Source organism: Centroberyx gerrardi, chromosome 7, assembly GCF_048128805.1.
Source record: "Centroberyx gerrardi isolate f3 chromosome 7, fCenGer3.hap1.cur.20231027, whole genome shotgun sequence".
Taxonomy (NCBI): Eukaryota; Metazoa; Chordata; class Actinopteri; order Beryciformes; family Berycidae; genus Centroberyx; species Centroberyx gerrardi.
In genome coordinates this window covers 12,276,033-12,301,039 of record NC_136003.1, presented here as the reverse complement: position 1 = coordinate 12,301,039, position 25,007 = coordinate 12,276,033, and the positions used below count along the sequence as shown (strand labels likewise).

The 25,007-nt window shown below is 41.9% G+C and overlaps 3 protein-coding genes and 1 pseudogene across 3 annotated transcripts; 2 read left to right on the top strand and 2 right to left on the bottom strand.

The window, feature by feature from the left end:
* Positions 1 to 1,122: 1,122 nt before the first annotated feature.
* On the top strand, positions 1,123 to 7,955 carry mcm5 (minichromosome maintenance complex component 5). Its single transcript, XM_071918469.2, has 16 exons — positions 1,123 to 1,422; positions 2,156 to 2,282; positions 2,483 to 2,611; positions 2,858 to 3,030; positions 3,402 to 3,557; positions 3,722 to 3,891; positions 4,032 to 4,203; positions 4,305 to 4,416; positions 4,606 to 4,749; positions 4,844 to 4,909; positions 5,020 to 5,196; positions 5,403 to 5,515; positions 5,668 to 5,796; positions 6,038 to 6,180; positions 6,441 to 6,568; positions 7,179 to 7,955. Exons 1-16 carry the CDS (start codon positions 1,250 to 1,252, stop codon positions 7,278 to 7,280), a joined length of 2,214 nt encoding a protein of 737 aa, XP_071774570.2. The 5' UTR covers positions 1,123 to 1,249; the 3' UTR covers positions 7,281 to 7,955.
* Positions 7,956 to 9,116: 1,161 nt separating this feature from the next.
* LOC139926689 (heme oxygenase-like) lies at positions 9,117 to 13,273 on the bottom strand (annotated as a pseudogene).
* Positions 13,274 to 14,476: 1,203 nt separating this feature from the next.
* Positions 14,477 to 18,010, bottom strand: hmox1a (heme oxygenase 1a). The gene is made up of 6 exons (XM_078284629.1): positions 17,901 to 18,010; positions 17,649 to 17,700; positions 17,356 to 17,467; positions 17,015 to 17,230; positions 16,649 to 16,921; positions 14,477 to 15,715 (listed from the first exon to the last, which is right to left on the bottom strand). Exons 2-6 carry the CDS (start codon positions 17,696 to 17,698, stop codon positions 15,542 to 15,544), a joined length of 825 nt encoding a protein of 274 aa, XP_078140755.1. The 5' UTR covers positions 17,699 to 17,700; positions 17,901 to 18,010; the 3' UTR covers positions 14,477 to 15,541.
* Positions 18,011 to 18,882: 872 nt separating this feature from the next.
* Positions 18,883 to 24,920, top strand: foxred2 (FAD-dependent oxidoreductase domain containing 2). The gene is made up of 10 exons (XM_071918518.2): positions 18,883 to 18,994; positions 19,642 to 19,859; positions 19,972 to 20,277; positions 20,369 to 20,620; positions 21,141 to 21,479; positions 21,763 to 21,929; positions 22,067 to 22,232; positions 22,861 to 23,087; positions 23,293 to 23,463; positions 24,360 to 24,920. The coding sequence occupies exons 2-10, from the start codon at positions 19,645 to 19,647 to the stop codon at positions 24,590 to 24,592; spliced, it is 2,076 nt and encodes a 691-aa protein (XP_071774619.1). The 5' UTR covers positions 18,883 to 18,994; positions 19,642 to 19,644; the 3' UTR covers positions 24,593 to 24,920.
* The last annotated feature ends 87 nt before the right edge of the window (positions 24,921 to 25,007 follow it).

Below are 25,007 nucleotides of genomic sequence, written 5' to 3'. Positions count from 1 at the left end.
AGACGGAAGGCTTCTTGGGGTAGTTGCAGTCCATGCTGAAGCTCACCACACCGTGGACGTCCCAGGAGCCGTCAGGGTTCTGGCAGTTCAGGGGGCCACCAGAGTCTCCCTGAGGGGTAACAGAGCCAGACGTGATGTTCAAGCAAAAGATTGCGAAAACATTTGAAAAATAAAAAAACGTTTTTATGAAATAAAAATACAACTAAATATAGTCATGTTATTATGAAGACAATAATTATGAAATAATATTTATAAAGAATAAAATCAATCAATTATTAATTTATTTACTGATTATATTATATATTTCTGTACTTATTTCTGTAATTATTTATTTTACTGACACATATTTATTTATTTAATTATGACTAATATGGTCCTCCATACTTATGCCCATATGTTTTGGAATCCTACAATAGGTTTTAACAGGTTCCAAGAACCCAAAGGTCATGAACTCCACTCAACACATGCTCTAACAGTAGGACAAGAGTCACTATGCCTCAACAGATGGATACATATAAACAGCAGAAATCTGAAATCTGTGGTGTTCTCATACAGGTTTGGAGATGTATGGACAATGACATTTTGGATGAATATTGTCCTGCTGTATAATGATTAGACATTTTATGTAGGTGAACAATCATGTAATTTCACATACAGTGATGTATTCTGAAGAAAGCTTCTGCTGTAGAAGCCTCTGCCATATTGAGCTGACTGTTATTTTACTCAGCCACAATCAGCATATTGAATAGACCTACTGACCAAAATCCATATCCACTGAAGAAAACGAGGTCTGTTAAAAAGTGTGGAGTTTTGAAATCTCTTATTTATGATGGTAAGGGTGTGTTTTAGAAACTGTAGCTATATTTTGGATATTAACTGTATGTTTCATTATTCCACGTTGTTGCTTCTCTCCTCCCAAGGACTTCCTCCTGTTGTCTTTTTCGCGCCACCAGTACTCACAAGTCCCACCTCATACCTAAGACACACCTTCCCTAAAGCCCGTTGACCAATAAAAACAGGCAGCCTTTCCTTTCAACCAATCAGAGAATAGAAGGGGGCGTTGAGAGAAGCGGCTCGCGGGAAACAGACGGGAAGTGGAAGTTTTGCCGCGAAACACATATCGTGGGCAGCTTTTGTCTCTGGCATCTCGCTCGGTAGTCTCCAAAAGTGTTTACTTTTACCGAACAAAATCTAGTGCACGTTATTTACTAATTTGTTCCTACAGTGTTGTTGATCGTCTCGGTTCAGTATGTCTGGTTTTGACGACCCCGGAGTGTACTACAGCGACAGCTTCGGAGGTGGAGAGGGACCCGGCGGGGATGAAGGCGGACAGAAGCGGACACAGATCAAGAAACGGTTCCGTGAATTCCTCCGGCAGTTCAGAGTCGGAACCGACCGCACCGGTTTCACGTATAAATACAGGTAAGAAGACCCACGAGATGTAAACAGTGATGAAGTCGTAAATAACGATGGGTAAACTATGACCTCTAGTCAGTGAGCTTCCTAGTCAGTGAGCATCGTGAAGCAAACAGCAACAAAAATCACTTGTAACGTTGCTTTCAGAAGCGTTACATTCTGCCTTTCCCCTTTATAGACCCTGTCTTTTTATAAGTTACCTTAGTTTGGTACTGTTTCTATGATATGCACTATGTATTTATACCATTAAATACTCAAGTGGGCTTAAATAATGTGGATAAACTGTATTTCGCTAATAAAAATATTGCATGTAGGGTGTGTTTACTCTCTGCTAACGTTATCCCTGTAACGTTACATAAAGAAGAAAAAACTAAAACTGAATAGCACATAGCTCATTATCTGACTCGGTAGGCAGTTTTTTCCTATACAATGACGTGAGTGAAGTGACTTGTTTTCACGTCACATTTTCCCTAGCTTGAGTTATGTACTTTTTAATGTAACTATCCCTTTTCATTCCCCCTTCAAATAACCTGTGGTGGCTTTACTGCCAGTGCTAAGCTAATCAGCCAGATAACTTCAGCCATCAGTTAGTAACCTGCCTTGATATGTATTGTTCTCTCTTGTTTGGGTCTGTGGGAGAGTTGGTCCATCACCATATCCTTATATTGCTGTAAAGATTTCCTCCTCTTGCAGAAGACAGGATGAGTTAGTTGACCTCTGCCTGTGTGTTTTTCCTCAGAGATGAGCTGAAGAGACACTACACCCTGGGGGACTACTGGGTGGAGGTGGAGATCGAGGACCTGGCCAGCTTCGATGAGGATCTGTCTGATTGCCTTTACAAGCTGCCTACCGAGAACCTGCCTATGGTGAGAATGAACTGATAAACTGGTATAGCGAAAGCTGCCTTACAGCCCCTAACCATGATGACTGACCCATCGTTTCACAAAAGTCTCTTGTATTTTATTGAGATTGTCTTGAAATCACACACGATCACATAATGTACAAGCTGTTGTCACAGTGTTATGAAAACTCCCCTCTAACCCTCTGGTGATGGTCTGATTGATAGCTGGAGGAAGCAGCCAAGGAGGTAGCGGATGAGGTGACCCGTCCCCGGCCTGTAGGGGAGGAGACGGTGCAGGACATCCAGGTCATGCTGAAGAGTGATGCCCACCCTGCCTCCATCCGCAGCCTCAAGGTAAACCACTGCCATTCCCTGTGAAATTTAAGGGACGATACTGTTGTTTTTAGCTAGTATAATTCACTGTCGGTCGATTTAAAAAAAAATGCTCTGACTTTTTTTATAGAAGCATAGAAACAAGTAATGCACAGTCCGCTTGCAAGGTAGCCTTGATCATTACTCCCTAGTCTTTGGCTTTCCCTCTCATTTCCCCCTAGTTATGACCCGCAAATTCACCATATTTCTCTTCTGTCTCCCCTGTAGTCTGAGCAGGTGTCTCGTCTGGTGAAGGTGCCCGGCATCATCATCTCGGCCACACCAGTGAGGGCGAAGGCCACCCGAGTGTGTTTGCAGTGCCGCGGCTGTCGCACTGTCATCAGCAACATTCCTCTGCCTCCAGGCCTGCAGGGCTACGCTCTGCCACGCAAGTGCAACACGTGAGTATGACCATCTGAATTGATGACCTATCAGGAATGACTTGGGTGTATGTTGAATTTACTTATATCACGTGTGCAAATGCAAAAAAAATTTTTTGCATTTACTGCATTTGTATAGAGCGTTACAGTGCTTTACAGAGAATAAAAACGAGGTGTCAGAAGAATAAAATGGGCGAATGGAAGTAAAAAAGTTTGAGCGTATTCTATAAAAGCCAGCCTGCAGAAATCTGTTAGAGGTGACTTGAGATTTGATTTTTTTTTTTTTTTTTTCCCCAACCTAGCCTCCTCAGCCTAGGAGCACAGATGGCAATGATATTGGTTTGAATGGTTTTGGCCTTGTGTCTAATAAGTTCTCTCCCTTCTCTCCTCAGTGACAATGCCGGCAGGGTGAAATGTCCTGTGGATCCCTACTTCATCATCCCAGATCGCTGCATTTGTGTTGACTTCCAAACCCTCCGCCTACAGGAGTCCCCCGATGCCGTGCCGCACGGAGAGATGCCCCGTCACCTACAGCTCTACTGCGACAGGTAAGCTACACGTTCTCAAGACGCCCTTATATTTGGTCTTTGTATAATAGGATTCTTCATTCATATGTGAGCACCTGTCAGCAGACCATGAGAAATCAACCACTTTACGCTTTTTAAATGTGTAAACCTCAGACTCTGTTTCCCCTCCCCCCCTTCTTTCTCAGGTACCTGTGTGACCGTGTGGTCCCAGGGAACAGGGTGACCATCATGGGTATCTACTCCATTAAGAAGATGGCTGCTGCAAAGACTAAAGGCAGAGACAAAGGGGCTGGTGTGGGCATCCGTGCATCCTACCTGCGTGTGGTTGGCATCCAGGTGGACACAGAAGGGGCAGGTAAAGACCATTTCCTGCATCAAAACATGAAACTATATGATATATTAGTGTGATCCATATCAGTATAGTATTATACTAAGTAGGAAATTAACGCCAGTTATCAGCCAAATGCCAAATTTTTCTTTCCTTGTCCCTTTGAGGTCGTGGAGCCACTGGATCAGTCTCTCCACAGGAAGAGGAGGAACTGAGAGCGCTGGCTGCTTCTCCCGACGTCTACTCCTCTCTGGCGCGCTCAGTGGCTCCCTCCATCTACGGCAGTGATGATCTGAAGAAGGCCATCACCTGTCTGTTGTTTGGTGGTTCAAGGAAGAGGTGAGACAAAGGAATGTCCGCTCATTGTTTTCTGCCTGTATCGGTACAGTTTATTATGCCTCTTCTCCTTTTGCTTAATGGTATTGCCTCCTGTCCCTTAGACTCCCTGACGGTCTAACTCGTAGAGGGGACATCAACCTGCTGATGCTGGGAGACCCCGGTACAGCCAAGTCTCAGCTGCTCAAGTTTGTGGAGAGGTGCTCTCCAATTGGGGTAATTATCCATTTGCCTGTACTGATTAAACTTTACTTAACTGCAAATTGCATCAAATAATCAAAGTTCCTTTTCTATTAAGTGCTATCTTTGGACCAGACTTATAATAAGTTGTGTGAAGCCAGAGAAAGCCAGTGTGTTTGTAAATCTTGTCCACCACTGATACTAAGCATCCATTTGTCCTATCAGGTTTATACCTCCGGTAAGGGCAGCAGTGCTGCTGGTCTGACTGCCTCCGTGTTGAGGGACCCCAACACTCGCGGGTTCATCATGGAGGGAGGGGCCATGGTGCTGGCTGACGGTGGAGTTGTATGCATTGATGAGTTTGACAAGGTAAAGAGACGTCGACTAGCAGGAGTTGTCAAGCATTTAACTTGATTTGTGTCATAGGACCACACAAACAAAGCTATACTTCTTTGTTCCTCAGATGAGAGAGGATGACAGAGTAGCCATTCACGAAGCCATGGAGCAACAGACCATCTCTATTGCCAAGGTAAGTGCTTTTTTGTTAAAAATATACCGCACATTCCTTACTGTATTGGGGAGATTGACTTACTTTGTACACATAGTTACCTCGCAAATTGACCTTTTGACTCCTTCCAGGCTGGCATCACCACAACCTTGAACTCTCGCTGCTCAGTGCTGGCTGCGGCTAACTCCGTGTTCGGCCGCTGGGACGACACAAAGGGGGAGGACAACATTGACTTCATGCCCACCATCCTGTCCCGTTTTGACATGATCTTTATCATCAAGGACCACCATGACCAGCAGAGAGACATGGTGAGGAGACGCATGTATTTGTATTGTTTTTAGAGTTTGGTAACAGGGGCAGCGGTAGCCTAATGCACTTTTTGGCTGGAAGTTGGCCAGTTCAAATCCTTGGACCAGCAGGGAAAATTTGGGTGGTTTTTATTTCCACATAAGTGTGGAAGAAGAGTTTTGATTCTGTTGAGTCTCATGATGTTTAACCCCCCCTCTCTTTGTAGACCCTGGCTCGTCACGTGATGAATGTTCACCTTAGTGCTCAGACACAGACTGAGGGTGTGGAGGGAGAGATTCCCCTGGCTACATATAAGAAATACATAGCCTATGCCAGAACGTGAGTCTCCCTGAATTCTCCTTTCTTTCAGACGGCACTAATGCAAAATTCATCTCTTGTAAATTGATTTTGTATACCTCACTCACCACAAAGTTATTCTGTATACTGTCATGTGGTCATTACTGATATTTGGTATGAATGTCTCCTGGCAGTAAATGCGGTCCTCGTCTCTCTGCTGCGGCTGCTGAGAAGCTGAAGAACAGATATGTGGTGATGAGGAGCGGAGCGAGGGAGCATGAAAGAGAGAGCGACAAAAGACCCTCTATCCCCATCACTGTCAGGTATGTGTGTGTATAAAAATCCCCTAAATGTCTACTCATCAGTGATGAACATTTATCGTCTGATTGTTTGATGCTCCTAAGTAATCATTCATCTCTTCTCCAAGTGAGAATAGTTAGTCTTGGGATGTATGGACCTTGCTTGTCCTCTACTCCTTTGTAATTATGCTCATGTGCACAAATGCCTTGGGTTTAAATTCTGGCATCAAACTCACACTTGCTTCTGTGTCGCCTCCTCTTCCAGGCAGCTGGAGGCAGTTGTGCGTATCGCAGAGTCCCTGGCCAAGATGAAGCTGCAGGCTGTGGCTGGAGAGGAAGAGGTAGACGAGGCCCTCAGGCTCTTCCAGGTTTCCACGCTGGACGCTGCACTTTCTGGCAGCCTTTCAGGTGTGTGTGTGTGTACGCACATTGTCATATTTGTGAATGGAGCTATCGTGAGTTTAATTTTATTACGAGCGTACATATATAGCATTTGACTTTAATCTCATTGTCCACTGTACTGGTGAAGTACATAAGTTGGTGCCTACAAGAGTGCAAATTGGTCACACATCTTCCCCAACCGTTTAACCTCAGTTAAGTGTTTTAGCTGGTCACAGGGCAAAAGCTTGAAACATTCTAATGTCTCTCCATCTACATTTTGTGTGTAGGAGTGGAGGGCTTCACAACTCAGGAGGACCAGGAGATGATCTCGCGTATTGAGAAGCAGCTGAAGAGGCGCTTTGCTATTGGCTCCCAGGTGTCCGAACACAGCATCGTCCAAGACTTCACCAAACAGGTCAGTAACGACTGTTTTAAAGTGATGATTACATCCATTGATTTGTAATGTACCTTACATCTCTGGGCCCATTTTGTTGTTTGGTGTAGTTTTTCTTTACTGACCAAGTGTAGACAATGTGACATCACGTTAGTATCTCCAGCACACCTAAAACATCAACAGTAAACTTCAGTTTTTGGTGTCAGTCCTTCAGAATGAAAGACAACCCACAGCTGAATGGCACAAGTTCAGGACTCTTCTGTATGGGTTGTTGGAAGTCACTCTGGGAAATGTAGGAAATAACTGAGTGAAATAGAAGTAGATGAGGCAGGATGAGGGAAAGCTGACACACCAAAAAAGTAGATTACAATGCCTGGAACATCACAGATTGATATGTTAACGGTGCAAGAGTATCAGAGGGTGGATTTTTCCATAACTCTACAAGTCTGGTCAAGTCTTTGCTCAGTTACCTGCTTTTCCATAGCATTGTTTAGTACTTCATGATTCTGTAGCACTTCAGCTTAATGAATCCACTGGATCTTAGACTGGCCTGTGTATTGTGTTTTTGGTCTGAGTCCACTGAGAACTCTCCCTTTCCCTCCCCTGATGGTCTTCCTATATCCTTGTACAGAAGTATCCAGAGCACGCCATCTTCAAAGTCCTCCACCTGATGATGAGGAGGGGAGAGCTTCAGCACCGCATGCAGAGGAAAGTGCTCTATAGAGTCAAGTAGAGCCATCCATGTGTTCTCATAGTATTGTTGTTGATGTAAATAGTTTTGTTAAAATGTGCCCGTTTCGCACTACCAGTGGACATCCTATATTTTCTGATCTCACCCACTTGTCATGAATTTCCTTGCCACCATAGCTGTGATTGGGTTGGATCTGGATCCATTGCTAAAACTGTCTATTTAGATGGGTCAAATTATATAATGGAGATGTTTTATGGAAACCATTAGTGGTTGAAAAAAGATGGAAAGAGATGTTTAGGATTTCACTGTATTCATTGTAAGAGGGTTATGATGCGTTCTACCAAAATAACAAAGATGTTAGCAAGTGATGTGGTCTGCATGTTCTGTAAAGGATTAAAGTATTTGAAATCATATGAAGACTTGTACTCTTAAATGGTTTAAATTAGTCTGATGTAGACTGGTTACTTTGGGAATGTTGTGATTTTGGATTAATAACCATATCAGTAGCAACGATGAGTTATGGAGACAGTTTTTATTTTAGGATTTTGCATTGTTTTTACAGTTTTTTACAATTGGTTACAAACTTTTCTCAATACTGAGTCCACTTTTTCAAAACTCTTCACACTGTTGTCTATACCAACACGCAGCTTGGCACAACAGTTAATTTCACACCCAAAATGCACCAAAACTACCAAAACACTGCATACTTGTGTCAAAATCAAATAATTCTACCAAAACACCAGCACTAGTTTTCTCCAACAGCAACACTTTGTCAGTCATAACACAATTACCTAAAAGACACTAACAACAGGTAGCATTACAGTAGATTTTATGGCAATCTTTGATGTAGTAAGTCATTTTGTGCTCTCTAGTTTTTTGTTGTGTGTGTATATATATTTTTTGTTATTGTTACAGTAATTGTATAAGAAATGTGTACATTGTCTTATTTTACAGTAAATGAAGTTCCCGTTACAGAATACAGTAAGAATGGTACCTCTTTATAGAATGTACTACAGTATACTACAGGAACAAGTCATAGGAATGCAACAGGAAAACAGGAAAAGCTTCAATGTGCTTTTTTTTTGCCATAAAGTAATTCAAAAATACAGTAAACTAGAGTACAGTAAATGAAAATTGCTCTAAGGAAAACAAAAGTCAATACTGTAATAGTTTGCTCAAAAAACAAAACATACAAATCATGTTACTGTACTGTAGTCCACCCGGTCTCCTGCGTTTGGCCACATGTTTTTGTCCACATCACACCTACAGTACTGTATAGGTAGTAATTAAATGGGACTGAGATGGGAATCGCCTGTGGTTGGTCTCATTTACATAATTTCAATCAATAATTTTTCACTATTTGTCTCCATAACCATCTTTTTTTAGCATTTTGAATGTATTTCAATGGAATGGGAAGGCAAATTGCTCTCCACTTGAATGTATGTTAGGTTTTGAAAAGAGTATGTAAGCATTTGCAAAATGGGCTGTAGATACACATGGTTTTGCTGGTGGTTCACTTTGAGTGAGAAGAGAATTCAAGAATTCTGAAAGCTGGTCATTGAATATCTTTTGTGTTAAACCAATGCATTTTGTGTTAAAGCAAGGCAAGAGTCAGTCACAGTTTGGTCCGCATAGACTTCTGTTGTGCTAACAGTGTGAAGAGTTTTGAAAAAGTGAGTCTAGCATTGAGACATGCTTGTAACCAATTGTAAAAAACTGTACAAAAAAAAGACAAAATAATCAAGGAAAAACAATTCTAAGAAATAACTCTAGGTTGTCATTTGTTTATGAATGAGACTATAATTTAACGCGATTCCATATGCTTATTGAATTGACTAAGTAGTAAAGTGTTGTATATCCAAATTAGTATTAATACAGTTAAACCTTAGTTAAACAAGGGTCTGCAGTAGGGTACAAGCTGCTGGTAAAAGCTCCAACAGTGGCCAATGCAACACATATCCCCATGGTGACCTGCATCATGCATATGGTGAAGATGGGAACATGGCAACCGGGAAGTTGACAATGTTGGCTTTTGGTTGGTCCACTGTTTCTGCTGTGACATTCAACATTTTCTGCAAGTCATCAAATACCTGTGGGAAATACAAGGGATAAAAAACAATCAGCAAGTTGTTCACATGCTTACTCTGAAGCCATTCCCTGAACAGATTCACTTTCGCTAACTGGCGATTGTTCCGCCATCATTCTTCATTGACACCACAGAGTCCAGTGATTATCAACGTCTACATCCACTCTTAATCCCCATCTTCTCATTCACTCACCTGGATGTTGAGCTCAAATGCTGAGACTGCCTCCTCCAGCACCGCCTCCCTCTCCTCCTCTGTTAGCTCAATGCTGTTCATCCGACTTCTGTACAGCTGTTTGAAGCGGTTGGGGCTGGTCACACCAGGGAACAAGAAAAATGAAATCCCCTCTTTTCCAGTGAGCCCCATAGATTTCTGGTAAATTTCCTCAACCCTCTTGATATGTCACCAATGTAACAAGTGTAGGCATGGGCCACCAACAACATTGGCTTGTGTGTGCATTTATGTATAATTACAGAGTAGGCCCACCCTCAGTATTGATTTCTTCCTCAGCACTCACCTTTTGTGGCTTCTCACAAAAAAGCATATAACTTCCGGATGGATTCACGCAACACCATCAAACTTGTGTGCCTATCAGCAGACATAAGAAGAGGTAACCCTCCATTATTGGAGGGTTTATGAAATTATTCACTTTTGGTGAAAATCAGTCATGTGGAACTGGCATATATTATTGCATAGCGCTGGTATGCGCTCTACTGTGCCATCTACTTTTGGAATGATGTGTTCAATGAGGTGTCCCCATACTTTTGGCCTTGTAGTGTGCTTCTTCAAGGGTAAGTGGATGATGTTTGACATCCCTGGTAATACCTCTGCTGTGCAGTCACATGTACATGGGCTTCTCCCAAGACCTGTCCACTGTAATTCACTGAGCTCAGCTCAATATTTAAAAAATGTCCCATGGTGGCAAGTCAAGTCAACTTTATTTATATAGTGCCATGAACACAAAACACTTTGTAACAAAGTGCTTTAAAAGCTTAAAGAGAAAAAGACATCAGAACAAGAAACAATCTAAAAAGTCAGAAAAGACCAAGCACATTTGAAAAAGCAGAAAGACATCAATCTACAGAGGAAGAGTGGGCCTTTTTTCCATTATTAAGAATGGCAATGGATTATGCTGACCTAACACTTTCAGGAAAATTGTTCCACAGTCTAGGAGCTGCAATGTGGCAGTAAATCATAGGCCATGTCCAGACAAGGTTAATATTACAGGACAATGGAGATAATGTCATTTTTTTACATTTCTAGTTAAAATAACATATCAAATACTGCAATATACACAAGTTCCCAGGATAATCAGACATTGGATAGCTACGAAAGCTCAATAGTGAAGTAAGTGATGAAATTTTCAACACAATCAATCATCATGATGGCAAAAACTAGGAAAATAAGGCCCAGGTTGGAAATAACTGGAATTATCCTTTAATAAAGTAGCTAAACTAACGACATTGAGGAAAACACACCTAAAATCTCTCAGTTTTGGGTTGTGATTTGTTAGTTTATGAATTAGACCATAATTTAATTTGATTCCACATTGAATTAAGTCATTAGTAAAGTGTTGTATATCCAAATGAGTATTAATACAATTAAACCTGAGTTAAACAAGGGTTTGCAGTAGGGTATTCCTTGTAAAAGCTAGTTACGATGCAAAGATTCTCACTGCAACAGTGGCCAATGCAACACATATCCCCATGGTGACCCGCATGATGGATGAAGATGGGAATATGGCAGCCAAGGATTTGACAATGTTGGCCTTTGGTTGGTCCAGTTTTGCAGCTTCAGCACTTATCATTTTCTGCACGTCCTCAAATACCTGTGGGAAATACAATGATAAAAAACAATCAGCAAGTTGGTAAAATGCTTACTCTGAATCCATTAGCCATGGATGTCATCATTCTTCATTGACACCACAGAGTCCAGTGATAGAGGATTATGAACGTCTACATCCACTCTTAATACCCATCTTCTCATTCACTCACCTGGATGCCTAACTCAAAGGCTTTGCCTGCCTCCTTCACCACCTCCTTCTCCTCCATCTCAATGCTGTTTATCCAACTTTTGTACAGCTGGGTGGGGTTGTCCACACCATGGAACAAGAAAAATGAAAGCCCCTCTTTTCCAGTGAGCCCCACGTTTTTCTGTATCATTTTCCACAATTCTTGTCCTCCTGATAGGTCAACATGATAACGAGTTAAGGCGTGGGCCACCAATAAAATTGGTTTCTCTGAGCCAATCTGAAAAAGAGAGACATGTAAAGTTGGTTTGTGTGTGCATTTATGTATAATTACATAACAGGCCTTCCCTCTGTACTGAGCACTCACCTCTCGAAGCCTCTGTTCATATCTCTGTGTGGCTGCAGAAGTGGTTATTTTCTTTTTCCAGTCTGGGCCTAAGAAGTGCTCCAGGTCTTTCTCCAGGGATTCTAGACGGGCAAGTTCCTTGGGGAAATATATTGGTGCAACACCTGGCTGTGAGGCATTTTTGACCAACTCCTCCTCCAGTACTTTGTAGATCTTATAGTAGGAACCCAGCAGGAGCTGTCAAGGAATAGAGGCACACACACATCACAACTCAAAACAAAGTAACATTCACAGTCCCCTCTGGGATAATTTCTTACTTGTAATCACATGGAAAATATGCTGCATATTCTTTTGTAAATGTTCAGCCCACAAGACTTGGTCTGTTTGTTTGAAGACAGAAGAGGAAATCAGTTTGACTTGCCTTGTACTGTGGCAGGGTGATCTGTCCCTTCTGGTAATTCTGGGAAAAATGTGAGTTTTCCAATTTTAACTTGCTGTCCTTAATGACTCCTGTAACCAGCTCTGATACATCACTGTGGACAGATGGCCAACACAATAAGGATATGCAAAATCAACTGAAAACATGAAATCATAGCCTGAGAACACATAACTATTAACAGGTCTTAAAACCCAAAAGGTTTTGAGAACATAATTGAAAATATGTTGCTGTAAATCAGAGATTAAGTTTATCATTGTACCTGCCAGCTTTCTCTGTGCCATTTATCTTTGCAGTCGCCCTGTTCTCCAGCTCTGCAGTAAGTATTAAATGGTTAATTACTATAAGGTTTAGTAAATCACATTTAATAAGAACTAGAAAAGGTAAAATTTTCAGTTTCCGTTTGAAAAGTTTAAATGTCTTTAAAATTTGAAACTTAAAGGAATAGTTCACCCAAAAATGAAAATTCAATCATTATCTACTCATCCCCATGCCAGTAGAAAATCGGGTAAAGTTTGTTAGTCCATTCAACAGTCCCGGAGATCCCCGGAAGAAGTATATTGCAGCTTAAAAGTTACTGATTTACTTTTTGGAAAAGAGAACGTTGTTAGATGTGATCTTTCCCATGCAATTCTAAAAGGATGAGAATACAGTTCAAACTCACATCTTTTAAATGGAAAAATAAGAAATTACAAAAATACATAAAATACATAAAGTGCATGAACAAAGTAAAGCCAGATTACTCTTTTCTTCTTTACTGATTGACCATTCACTGCAAAGGGCTCCACAATTTGTCAATTTACGATTATCCAGTTCTTATGCCCACAAAATATGTACTCTGTAATGGATGTGATTTAAAATGTATACAATATTTCAATAAAAATCGAATTAAGTAAAAGTAAATGGTTGACTAAATGGTGAGTAAATGTAATTGGTTACTTCCACCCTTGTAAATTAGATTGTATAGTGTGACTTGTTGAAGCAAGCACACTAAGTCTGTAACAATGCATATAACTTTGTATTTACCTGAGAGAAATTGCAGTGCTTTCTCCATTTTGTTTGTTGAAATATATCTTGTATTGCTGGTTGCCTTCCAATTCCAGTTAACAGTCTACTGTTGCCTCTCAGTTCGGTCCCGTCTCTTTTATACATGCCTCTGCAGTGGCGAATCTTGAGTTTTGGGCCCGAGGCAAAGAACATTGCCAACCCCCCATATGCTAATATTTTCACCTCCTCCATTGCAGTGGGGAGATCTCTTACATCTCTCTCTCTCTCTTTTTCTTTGACAGTGCAGCAAACAAGATTGCAGATGTTAGCTAGATAACTCAGAAATATAAAATATCTTCTGATTTTGACAGTAATACTGTAACTGGGGATCCAAAATACAAACAACAACAAAAATACTTTGAAAGATTCCAATCTGTATCATTCCAAACCAGTGTTGGGAGTCACATTACTTTTTCCTATAATGGAGTAAAGTAAGGCATTACTGTTCCAATTTCAGTAATCACATTACAATTACTGATCTAACAGATCGGTCACTACAGTTGTGTTACATATTAACCTCTTTATTGGTGTAATAGCTATGAAAGATTCCCCTTGCCTTATCCTGCCTTCAAGTAATGTTGGAAATAATCAGAATTACAAGTAGAGTGCACATGAATGAGGCAACAACGTGATAAATACTCGCTGCAGCCTGGACATCAGAGCTTCCTGCGAGCACGTGAACGCACCAGAAGACGTATAGACTTTCAAATCAATGTGTGGTTTCAATTAAATTATCACGTAATGTAACTGACAAAAATAAACCTGGGGCAGAATCTTTGCCTATTGCCTATCTAAAGCAAGTTTCAGGATAGGAAAATGAATGGAAACAAATGGCTGCCTGGGAGGAAAAACACATTCAAACATATATGTAAAAGTATGCTCGCTGTATAAATGCACACAAATGAGCTATACAGTCTGACAGGCCCCACACTCTTAGAATCTGTTTTTCTAATTTTAAAAGCTGTGCTGTAGCTCTCTCATAACACTATAGTGCCTGTCCTATTCTTTGACACTTTTTTTTCTTTGACAAACAAAATTGCAGCTAGTCAGAGAGCTCAAAAATATAAAACTTCTGTTTTTTTGGAGATCCAAAGTACAAATGACTAAAAGGCATACCATACGTTTGTTCCAATTATTCTGAGAGATTCTAATCCAAATGTGCCAACACAGCCTTTTACTTGCTTTCTAATGCTTTCTAATTCTAAGGCTACCTCTCCTCTTCTTTCTTTTTTGTGTTATAGACATATGTTTCAGTGTGCTGTGACCAGTTCACTGACTGGGAGGTTCATGAATGACGTCACATAAGATAATATAAGATAAGATAAGATAAGATAAGATAGCACTTTATTAATCCCCTTGGGGAAATTCAGATGCCACAGCAGCAACTGGCAGAACAGTACAAAGGAAAACAAGTACAGGAAGATAATAAAAGAGAAGAGGTAATAAGATGAAATAAAGGTAATGTACATAATATAAATCTATAGAGATGGTGTAAATAATGCAAATAAATGCAAATAATAATAATAAATGCGTATACATATATATATACTGTATATATACACATAGTCAATGGTCAGGAGTTATTAGTACATCTGGGTAGCTCCATGTAAAAGTTGAAATTACCATAAAAACATCTTATGGTCATTACATTTTTTTTAAAGCTGCAATAAGAGAAATTGTCCAACCGCTAGAGGGCGACAGAAACCGCAACACATTTGTAAATAACACACAGCAAATCCACTGCACTACGGAGGCCTAGAAAGGACAAATGAAAAGATAAATGCTAATAGCTAAGCTAAATGTAGCTAAACGTAGGCTAAGTGTCGCCGGTTACCAGTGTCGCATTGCCAGATGAAGGCTACATGAAGGTTACATGTCCCACAATGACAAGTGAAGAGGTAGGTAACAAGTTTACTATTTTAACAAGTTTACTTGCTCGCTTCATCGATTCCGCCATTACGAGACAGTTTTTCAGGAATGGGAGGGCGTGAGAGCCGATTTTAAACATCAAGGGAGGAGACAAGCTCGTGTTAAAAAAAGTAAAAGCTGCTGAATGGAGCAGGAGGAGCTTCATTCCGGAGCGGAATTTGACAACAAGCTTTAGAAAAGAGGTGAAAACAGCAACACAGCTGGCTGCTGTGTGGATATTGGTTTATATCATTGTGTCTCAATGAAATCTCCACATAGCACACATTAGTTTCAAGATTGATTATAAGGTCTGATATTGCTTATTCCGCAGATTTAAAAACTGCCTACACTACTCCTGACATCATCTGTCCTTTGGGGTCACCCCTCTCGGCCCCCTCTACTGGGGGCTCAAGGCAATTGCCTGCAGTGCCTGCTGTGTTCATGAATATTAATACAGTTAAACCTGAGTTAAACAAGGGTTTGCAGCAGGGTACAAGTGCTGGTAAAAGCTAGTTACAATGCATAGATTCCCATTCCAACAGTGGCCAGTGCAACACATATCCCCATGGTGAACTGCATGATGGGTGAAGATGGGAACATGGTGGCCGGGAAGTTGACAATGTTGGCCTTTGGTTGGTCCACTGGTTCTGCTGTGACACTCAACATTTTCTGCAAGTCATCAAATACCTGTGGGAAATACAAGGGATAAAAAACAATCAGCAAGTTGGTAACATGCTTACTCTGCATCCATTAGCCATTCCCCGGACAGATTCACTTCCTCCATGTGTTTTCTTTGCTAGTTTCAGTTTAAGACCTAGTGACCGTTAAAGCAACTGTGGATATCATCATTCTTCATTGACACCAGAGTCCATTGATACAGGATTATCAACATCTAAATCCACTCTTAAAGGAGACGATTTTGAACATCTTTCTCTTACATACCTGTAGTACTTGGACCCACAGAGAATATTGGCTCCCGAGTCAGCTGTCGGTTGAAACAGCGAGCTCCTGTTGCTAGGTGTCTTGCTGATTGGGGTTTGTTAAAATATCTCTAAAAAAGCCAGTCTGTGAAACGATATTGTGGCTAATGTATTTATATCCACGGCCCGGAAAGCAGCAGCACTGCACCATTTCCACTCAGTGGATAGTCTTCTACCAAACTCTACCCGGCTCCATGTGCAATTGTTTACAACCTGACCTGGCCGTACGCAAAACTAGATCATGCCACCAGTGACACACTTTCACCCCACAGCAGTCTGTGCTGCAGCAGAGAAAAATAGTTCTGTGATTTCCTGATTAATGAAAATGTGTGGAATGACAGAAATGTGTGATGAAACCAGAGCTAAATTTTAATCTATGTACTCTGCAACTTTTCCATTTACTCTCAACCCCTGTGGAGCTTACAAATGGTTTGTTTGGAGATATTTTGAAAAAAACACATTTGGACTCATTGTTAGCAGCAAGAGGCCTAGCAAAGGAGCTCGCTGTTTCAACCAACAGCAGACTTAGGAGCCAATATTCTCTGTGAGTCCAAGTACTACAGGTTTGTAAGAGACAAATTATATATAGGTCCAAAATTGCCAAACTTACCCTTTAATCCCCATCTTCTCATTCACTCACCTGGATGTTGAGCTCAAATGCTGAGACTGCCTCCTCCAGCACCGCCTCCCTCTCCTCCTCTGTTAGCTCAATGCTGTTCATCCGACTTCTGTACAGCTGTTTGAAGCGGTTGGGGCTGGTCACACCAGGGAACAAGAAAAATGAAATCCCCTCTTTTCCAGTGAGCCCCATAGATTTCTGGGTAATTTTCCCCAACACTTGTCCTCCTGATAGGTCACCAAGATAACGAGTGTAGGCATGGGCCACCAATAACATTGGGTTCTCTCTGCCAATCTGAAAAAGAGAGATGTAAAGTTTGTTAACTGTGTGCATTTATGTACTAATAGTAGGCCTACCATCAGTACTGATGTCTTCCTCAGCACTCACCTTTCGAAGCGTCTGTACATATCTGTGTGTAGCTGCGGGAATGATTATTTTCTTCCTCCAGTCTGGGCCGAAGAAGTGCTCCAGATCTCTCTCCAGGGATTCTAGACGGGCAAGTTCCTGGGGGAAATATATTGGTGCAACGCCTGCATGTGAGGCATTTTTGTCCAACTCCTCCTCCAGTGCTTTGTAGATCTCATAGAGGGAACACAGCAGGAGCTGTCAAGGAATAGAGGCACACAGATATCACATATATCTATAAATTATTTTGTAAATGTTCAGCCCACAAGACTGTTCCCTGGTCTGTTTGTTTGTAGGCAAAAGAGGAAATCAGCTGAACTTGCCTTGTACTGTGGCTGGGTGATCTGTCCCTTCTGGTAATTCAGCATCAACTGTGTGTTTTCAGCTCTGATGTGGCTGTCCTTAGTGACTGCTTTAATCAGCTCTGATAAATCACTGTGGACAGATGGCCAACACAATAAGGATATGATGATCTTGATTTAAAAAATCAACTGAAAACATGAAATAGCCTGAGAACACATAACTATTGACAGGTCTTAAAACCCAAATAGTTCTGTATGATGGACAATGGTTTTGAGAACATATGTATAAGTCAACCATGAAGTTTACATTGTACCTGCCAGCTTTCTCTGTATCATCTCTCCTTGCGCTCTTCATGGCCTCCATTTCTGCAGTCAGTTTTAAATGGTTGATTACTATTAGGTGTAGTAAATCACATTTCATAATAATAATAACAATAAAGAAGTAAATAAGAGTGTGTAAGTGTGATTTTTACTTAAGTAGAAGTAAAAGTAGTTATGTTTAGTAAAATCACAGTTAATAAGAATAAGTCGGTAACAATGCATATAACAAACACTTTTTTATTTACCTGTGATAAATTGCAGTGGTCTCTCCTTTATGTTTGTTGAAATATATCTTGTAATGTTGGTCGCCTTCACTTCCTTCCTCAGAGAGTTAACTGTATACAGATGCCTCTCAGTTCGGTGCCTTCTCTTTTATACATGCCTCTCTCCTATCACGACCTACTGTGGCTGCTGAATCAAATGGGAAGTGAGATTACTGACTCACATTAACATGACAAAGCAGATATGCACGTGACACTGAGGAAATCAGTCAGAAAACATGAGAAGGCAGAAATCAAAAGCTGAGTCACACTAAGGTTTAGATTTAGATTTGCGGCTGTAGCAAACAGCTTTAAATGCCTTTCCAATCCTTCTGATACACAAAAAGCAAGTGTATACAGAACCTGATGGAGTGAACCTTCAGTATTGCCCAGGATTCAATACAGCTTGAAGAAGGCTGGAACAAGGAGTCTGAATGGACCTTCCTCTGTCCCTTTCTGAAGACCAACAACCCTTGGAAGAGTATGGAGACACCTAGACAGGAGCTGCAACCACAGGAGCTGCAGCCCAGTGTACATGCTGTGGCACCTTATCACAAGTGTTAATAATAATAATGAACACAATTAATTAATTGTGTTCATTAATTAACATAATAATATAATAATCTGCAGTGGTTCTATAGTGTTAGGTTCTATGGGTGACATAACATATTCCTTTTGACCCAGTTAGTGTTGTGTAAAATGTGGTGCTTTCTTGATAAGTGCACACATAACCCAAAATAGGAACCATAGTCATTTTAAAAAAGTACAAAAAGTACAAAAGTAGAATAATGTTGGGCATCTTTCATAGAAAACAAGGTAATTGTCTATTCTATTCTATTCTATTCTATTCTATTCTATTCTAATAATCACGCCCCCTTTCTACACGCAGCCCTCCATTGGTCTGTCTTGATCCTAGGGGGAAGTAGCCTGTGCTAGTGGATTTGCAGAGAGGGGCAACACACACACACACACACTAGGCGTTATGAAATGTAACTAATTGTCAACATGTAGCTTTCCTGGCAGGTTTGCTAAATGCTAAACCGCGGATTTTGCGTGCGAGGGATCGACTGACATAAAGGGTAAGGTACACGTTTACAGTTTTGTTCTGTAAATAATACAAATCTGTTTGCACACCGCACATCTGGTTCAGCGGGCGATGGCAGCCGCCGCATCCTCTAACATGGAGTGATAACAGGGGGAAGTTTCATGGAGAGCAGGGGGATACTGCACTTATCCTGGGCCTGCTGTGTTTTTCACCATGTTTTCACCCGTTTCGAGTCGTTAATAACTTATCTGGTTTAATGCCATAATAATTGTGTGTTAGATTTGGGTATGTTCCATAACCTAGGCCTACAGGATGTATTGAATGTTGCCTATATGGCTCAAATTCATTATTTGTTCGTGTAAAGTAATACAACTCATATGAATCCATTTTCCAATATCGCCGTGCTTACACATGTAACAGAAAATCTTAATGACGTTTACTGAACTGTCTTTATGCCATATAATGTTTTAGCAGCAATCCTTTTAGATCCTATTGGACAGTCAAAGGATGTTAGAGTCAAATACAAAGTCAAAGTCCTGCAGAGTTTCATGCTACCCAAACAGATGTTCTGATTGTTTCTGAATGGATTTTTATGATATGTTGGGATAAGCATGAAGTAATTCTTCCCATGGAATTCCTAAAGAACCTTTTGCCTCGGCCACTTTGTCTCGTATTCGGCAGGTTATGGATTCCAGCCTGCCTCGTCTCCTCCTTTGCATCCTGATTGGCCTTGTCCACTGCTCTTATGACAACCACCGCCACAACAGCACTCGTCACCATGACTACTGCGTGCTCGGAGCCGGGCCTGCCGGTCTGCAGATGGGACACTTCCTCTCCAAAGCTAAGAGAGACTACGTCATCTTGGAGAGGAACTCGGGACCGGGCAGCTTCTTTAACATGTGGGTTAACCTTGTCATGCATCACTTCATATCAAAGACGTCCTATTTGTGTTTATCCTATCTTCCTGAATCGCCTCTCTCTCTTCTTCTCTGTTCGGTTCTGTGTGTACAGCTATCCCAGGCACAGGAAGCTCATCAGCATCAACAAGATCTACACGGGGCGACGGAACCGCGAGTTCAACCTGCGCCACGACTGGAACTCTCTGCTGAGCGACCGGCCCGACCTCCTGTTCCAGCGGGTCAGCCGGGAGCTCTACCCGCCCGCTGACGCCTACCCCCTCTACCTGTCCATGTTCGTGAAGGAGCTTGGGCTGAGGGTCTGGTACGGTGTGGACATCGGAACGGTCCGGGCGGCGCAGTCAGCCGCAGGCAGGAGCTACGTACTGACCGATCAGCGTGGGCTGGAATATACGTGCAGGTATTTAGCATAATGCTGCACCTGAGATAGAAACTAAAGGAAACATTCTGGGAAGATGGAAGTAACTGCTCTCTCTCTCTTTCTCTCCCAGGGTCCTCCTGGTGTCCACGGGGTTGTGGGACCCTCAGAAGGTGCAGTTTGTCGGTTCTGACCTGGTGGAGGGCTATGAGTCCATCTCCGTCGACCCGGAGGACTACAAGGACCAGGCCGTGCTCATTCTGGGCAAGGGGAACTCCGCCTTCGAAACCGCGCAGAGCATCTTGGGACGAGCGAGTCGAGTCCACCTCTACAGTCCCAGCCCCGTCCGACTGGCTTGGCAAACACACTACGTCGGAGATCTCAGGTACTGTTAGTGATGTAGTTATTACTGGGGATGGGATGATACGCGATATGGTTAGTGTTATACAACCATGATACGATGTAATAAATAAAAGCTCAGTGGCAACAAAGTCTGACTGTGCAGAATTATGTTTATTTCTGAGCCACAAATCAAATTTCTAGCAGTGGCATTGGCTTGCTATAATGTAAACAATTTTAAAATGTCATTACAAAGTGCAAATATTTGGATGGAGTTTGCGAGTTTGCGATTACTACAGCAGAATAAAGTGGAGCTAATATTGCGATTCATTTTTCTCCCCCATGATACGTATTGTCACATTTTTGTATTGCGATATATTGAATTTCAATAGCCTATATCGTCCCATCCCTAGTTATTACTTATCTCTTATTTTCCCATGACAGATTTTGATTTACCTCCTCCTCCGTGCTTTGCATACGTCAGCTATGTGATAATTGTCCTGCGCTGGAGAGTGCTTGCCAGCTTTTCAGCGTATTTAAAGTCAAATTGACCTATTTTCTTTCAGAGCTGTGAACAATGAGCTGCTGGACACATACCAGCTGAAGTCCCTCGATGGGCTGGTGGAGGGAGGCCTGGAGGACATCGCCGTGGTTCAACAAAAGGAGGATGAAAGGAGGAGATCAGGCAGAAAGCAGAGCGAGCGGAGACCCGGCGGGAAGCGGAGGAGAGGCCAGTTGTACCTGACTCTCGCTGAGCTCCTGGACAGCAAGGAAGGGAGGAACGGCTCCGGAGTGACGGCCGCCAACCTGCCAGCGTATCACAACGACAACTTCTCTCTGCGGCAGCCGTACGACCGCGTGATTCGCTGCCTGGGCTTCCGCTTCAACTTCAGCATATTTGATGGGTATGGCTTAACACTGCTTATTAGTTTTGTATTGTGTGTACATCCACATAGGAGTGAGAAGTTATGTAGTAATGCTCTTCTGTATGGTTTGGAGAGTCCTGTCCATGAGTAACATTATCTTTTCAAAGTGTTTTCCCCACCTATTATCTGTTGGCTACATGGCCTTTAGCTCCTATTCAGTGGAAGTAGTTTCTCCTTTATCATATCAGTATTTAAAGAAAAGCCCATGCTGTTTCATTTAGATAATGTTCACATTTCCTAATAATACTGATAATCTCCCAAGCTCTGCCCGCCCACCCAGCAGTGAGGGTGCTAGAAGTCGGTTGCCGGGGGTGACGGCCTGGTATGAGGGGCGGGGCACCCCTGGCCTGTTTGTGCTGGGCACTGCTGCCCACTCCAGAGACTACCGCTCGTCTGCTGGAGGCTTCATCCACGGCTTCCGTTACACAGGTGAAGCTAAAAAAAAGTAAAAATAAAAATAACTTACAGACAGCAACCCTTACTTTGCTACAGCTTGTCTTCTGTAATCATAAGTGTCGTGCTAATTTTACATACAATTAATTATCTACATGAATTTCCTGCCACAGTGCGAGCTGTACATCGTGTACTTGAGCATCGTTACCATAGCGACCCGTGGCCATCGACAAAACTGTTGACAACTCAGCTGCAGTCGTGGATTCTGAAGCGGGTCAACGAGGCCTCTGGGCCGTACCAAATGTTTGGGGTGCTTGGTGATGTCATACTTCTTCAAGGGTAAGTGGATGATGTTTGACATCCCTGGTAATACCTCTGCTGTTTCCAACACATCTTTTATTGTAGTCACATGGGTAATGTAATGTCATTTTTTTTACATTGCTCATCAGTGATTTCAATGAGCAATCTACACAGGATACATCTATCACAATATATTGCCCCAAAATTACTGAAGAGGTGTTTAACTTTTGGAACTACATCCTACACTATTTCAGCCTACACTTTTTTAACACAGAAAATAATATTCAAAGCACACAACTTACATGGATCGCCTTCACAGCAACACAGCAAGAGTTGAAAAGGGTATTGGTTTGTTTTTGTCAAATTGTCTTGCAAAGTATTTACACTTTACAACAAGCACAGACTGCCGATCCAGGCGGTAATAAAACTGACAGATGACGTGGGAATTGAGACAGCAAGTTATTTATCCTGTAATTATTACTCAGTGCAAGGACCAATGCCCTGCTCATCACAAATAATGTCGTTCCACACAGGACTAAAATCACTGAATTATGTTGCTGAAAATTACATCAGCTGACCTCTTCCAGTAAAGTAATCCTGTCTGGACAACAAAGCCCTTATTATGTTCATCACATCTCTGGTGCCTTCTTCTCTCCTTGACTCTAAGCTCTCGCTGTGAGTACTTGGAGGAGTTTCCAGTCCAGGCCTTGCCTCAGCTCTCCTCTCTCTCGGGCCGTGAGGTCTCCAAGCATGGACTGCTGGTTCTAGTCCTGCAGTACGGGCTGAACCGTACCGACTCTCTGGGCCCCGGCAGGGCAGAATCAGAGTGGACCCGTGCCTGGAAGTCCAACTTCCTGCACCCTGTTCTGTACTACTATGACACACTTCCTACTGGTGAGGAGGGATGCTTTTTGCCTTTAAAAAGTTAATGCACTTTTTAAGAAAACATCACTGCATTTTTGCCATGTAGTGATGCTTCAATGAAAAGGGGACAGTCAAAATAATCCCTTTTAAAAACTAATGTTTCTTTGTCTTTTCTTTGTATAACAATCAGCTGTATTTTTTTATTGTTTCTAATCTGTGTGTTTTTTCCCCCCAGAGAGAGACATGAGGCATCGTCCCTCTGGTTGGCCATTGCCACGGCCCAAGGCAGTTCATCACATGATTGAGGACTTCCTGACAGAGTGGGACGGTCCTATATCTCACAGCCAGCCACTGCGACGCTTCCTGGAATACTGTGTCCAGACTGACCTCAGGGCCTTCTATGCAGGTAGTGTAGCGTGTTGCCAGCTGATCTGTGACTAGGCCCTCAGTACATGTCATATGTGGCAGTATTGCCAGGGTAGACATGCCACGCTGACACATTGTTTAATTTCATATAAACGTTTACATCCCACCACACCGCTGACCTTATACCTTAATTCCTTAAAGGAAAATTCCACCCTCAGATACTCACCCTCAGATACTCTTACACTGTTATATATCATCTATCTGTGATATTCAATGCATTCCAGGAGTTATTTTGTGATCAAGTGTTGCTGTTTACTTTTTTGTTGTACCCACTTTCCCTCAACCCGCCTCCTCTACTGCTACTTCAGTTAGTTATTTCCTACATTTCCCAGAATGCCTTTCGATAACCCCCAGAGAGGCCCAGAAAGTCAAGATACATCGCCAATAGCTATTTTTTTTAACAGTGTTTAAGTGTTTTAGGGTGGGTTTTCCCTATTATTTTCACTCATAGTACAAAGCAAATCGTGGTGTAACTTAGAGCTGCAACGATTAATCGATTAATCGATTAGTTGTCAACTATTAAATTAATCGCCAACTATTTTGATAATCGATTAATCGGTTTGAGTAATTTTTTAAGAAAAATAAGTCAAAATTCTCTGATTCCAGCTTCTTAAATGTGAATATTTTCTGGTTTCTTTACTCCTCTATGACAGTAAACTGAATATCTTTGGGTTGTGGACAAAACAAGACATTTGAGGACATCATCTTGGGCTTTGGGAAACACTGATCGACATTTTTCACCATTTTCTGACATTTTATAGACCAAACAACTAATCGATTAATCGAGAAAATAATCGACAGATTAATCGACAATGAAAATAATCGTTAGTTGCAGCCCTAGTGTAACTCGACCCTGTATTTTCCTCTGTCTCGTAGAATCATGTTTCCGCTTATCCCTCACCCATCGCAAGCCACCTCTGTTCTGTCGCCAAGGATACTTGAAGAAGCAGGGCGTTGTTGGTACCAGCCAGCTGTGGCGGCACGCCCGGGACGCCGGGCTGATGCCTGCTGAGCAGGACTCCGACGCATCAGAGGACGACCCCTCCTTCCCCGATTACCTGACACGAGCCGCAGCCTCCATGTCTTCAGGACTGAAACTTGACTTCTGATTGTTTTACTTAAAGCTATGCCTGTGACACTTTCTAGGTCCCTCAGACTCTCTACCTCCGTCACTCTTCATAATTCCCCTCATAAGCCCTAAGTCTATGGAAAGCTCCCTTGTTGTTATTCCTCACAAAATATTCGTCTGTTACATCAAAGTGTGCCATTTTTATAAGATGAAAATGTGAATGTTTATGTATACTAGGCTGTATAGGTGGAGGGTATGGTGGGTTTTCATGATATGAAATTCTATTGATTATGCAGTATTTATTTTTTATACAATGTATAGTGACTCAAATATTAATTTACTTTTGCTGTTAAAACACACATTAAAGAGAGACGATATACTGTGTCTTTTTCCTCTTCCGTTTTAAAATATCTCGTGTGGAATATGAATGATTTCTACGATATGCATGTGCAGAG

Bases quoted from the DNA above. Each gene is read 5' to 3' on its own strand.
- mcm5 (XM_071918469.2), top strand. From the start codon at position 1,250: ATGTCTGGTTTTGACGACCCCGGAGTGTACTACAGCGACAGCTTCGGA. The intron at 5,516-5,667 runs GTGAGTCTCCCT...GTCTCCTGGCAG, and splicing joins TACATAGCCTATGCCAGAAC to TAAATGCGGTCCTCGTCTCT. The intron at 5,797-6,037 runs GTATGTGTGTGT...CTCCTCTTCCAG, and splicing joins TCTATCCCCATCACTGTCAG to GCAGCTGGAGGCAGTTGTGC.
- hmox1a (XM_078284629.1), bottom strand. From the start codon at position 17,698: ATGGAGGCCATGAAGAGCGCAAGGAGAGATGATACAGAGAAAGCTGGC. The intron at 17,468-17,648 runs GTACAATGTAAA...ATCTGTCCACAG, and splicing joins GATACAGAGAAAGCTGGCAG to TGATTTATCAGAGCTGATTA. The intron at 15,716-16,648 runs GTGAGTGAATGA...TATTTCCCACAG, and splicing joins CATTTGAGCTCAACATCCAG to GTATTTGATGACTTGCAGAA.
- foxred2 (XM_071918518.2), top strand. From the start codon at position 19,645: ATGGATTCCAGCCTGCCTCGTCTCCTCCTTTGCATCCTGATTGGCCTT. The intron at 20,278-20,368 runs GTATTTAGCATA...TTTCTCTCCCAG, and splicing joins GGGCTGGAATATACGTGCAG to GGTCCTCCTGGTGTCCACGG. The intron at 21,480-21,762 runs GTATGGCTTAAC...TAATCTCCCAAG, and splicing joins AACTTCAGCATATTTGATGG to CTCTGCCCGCCCACCCAGCA.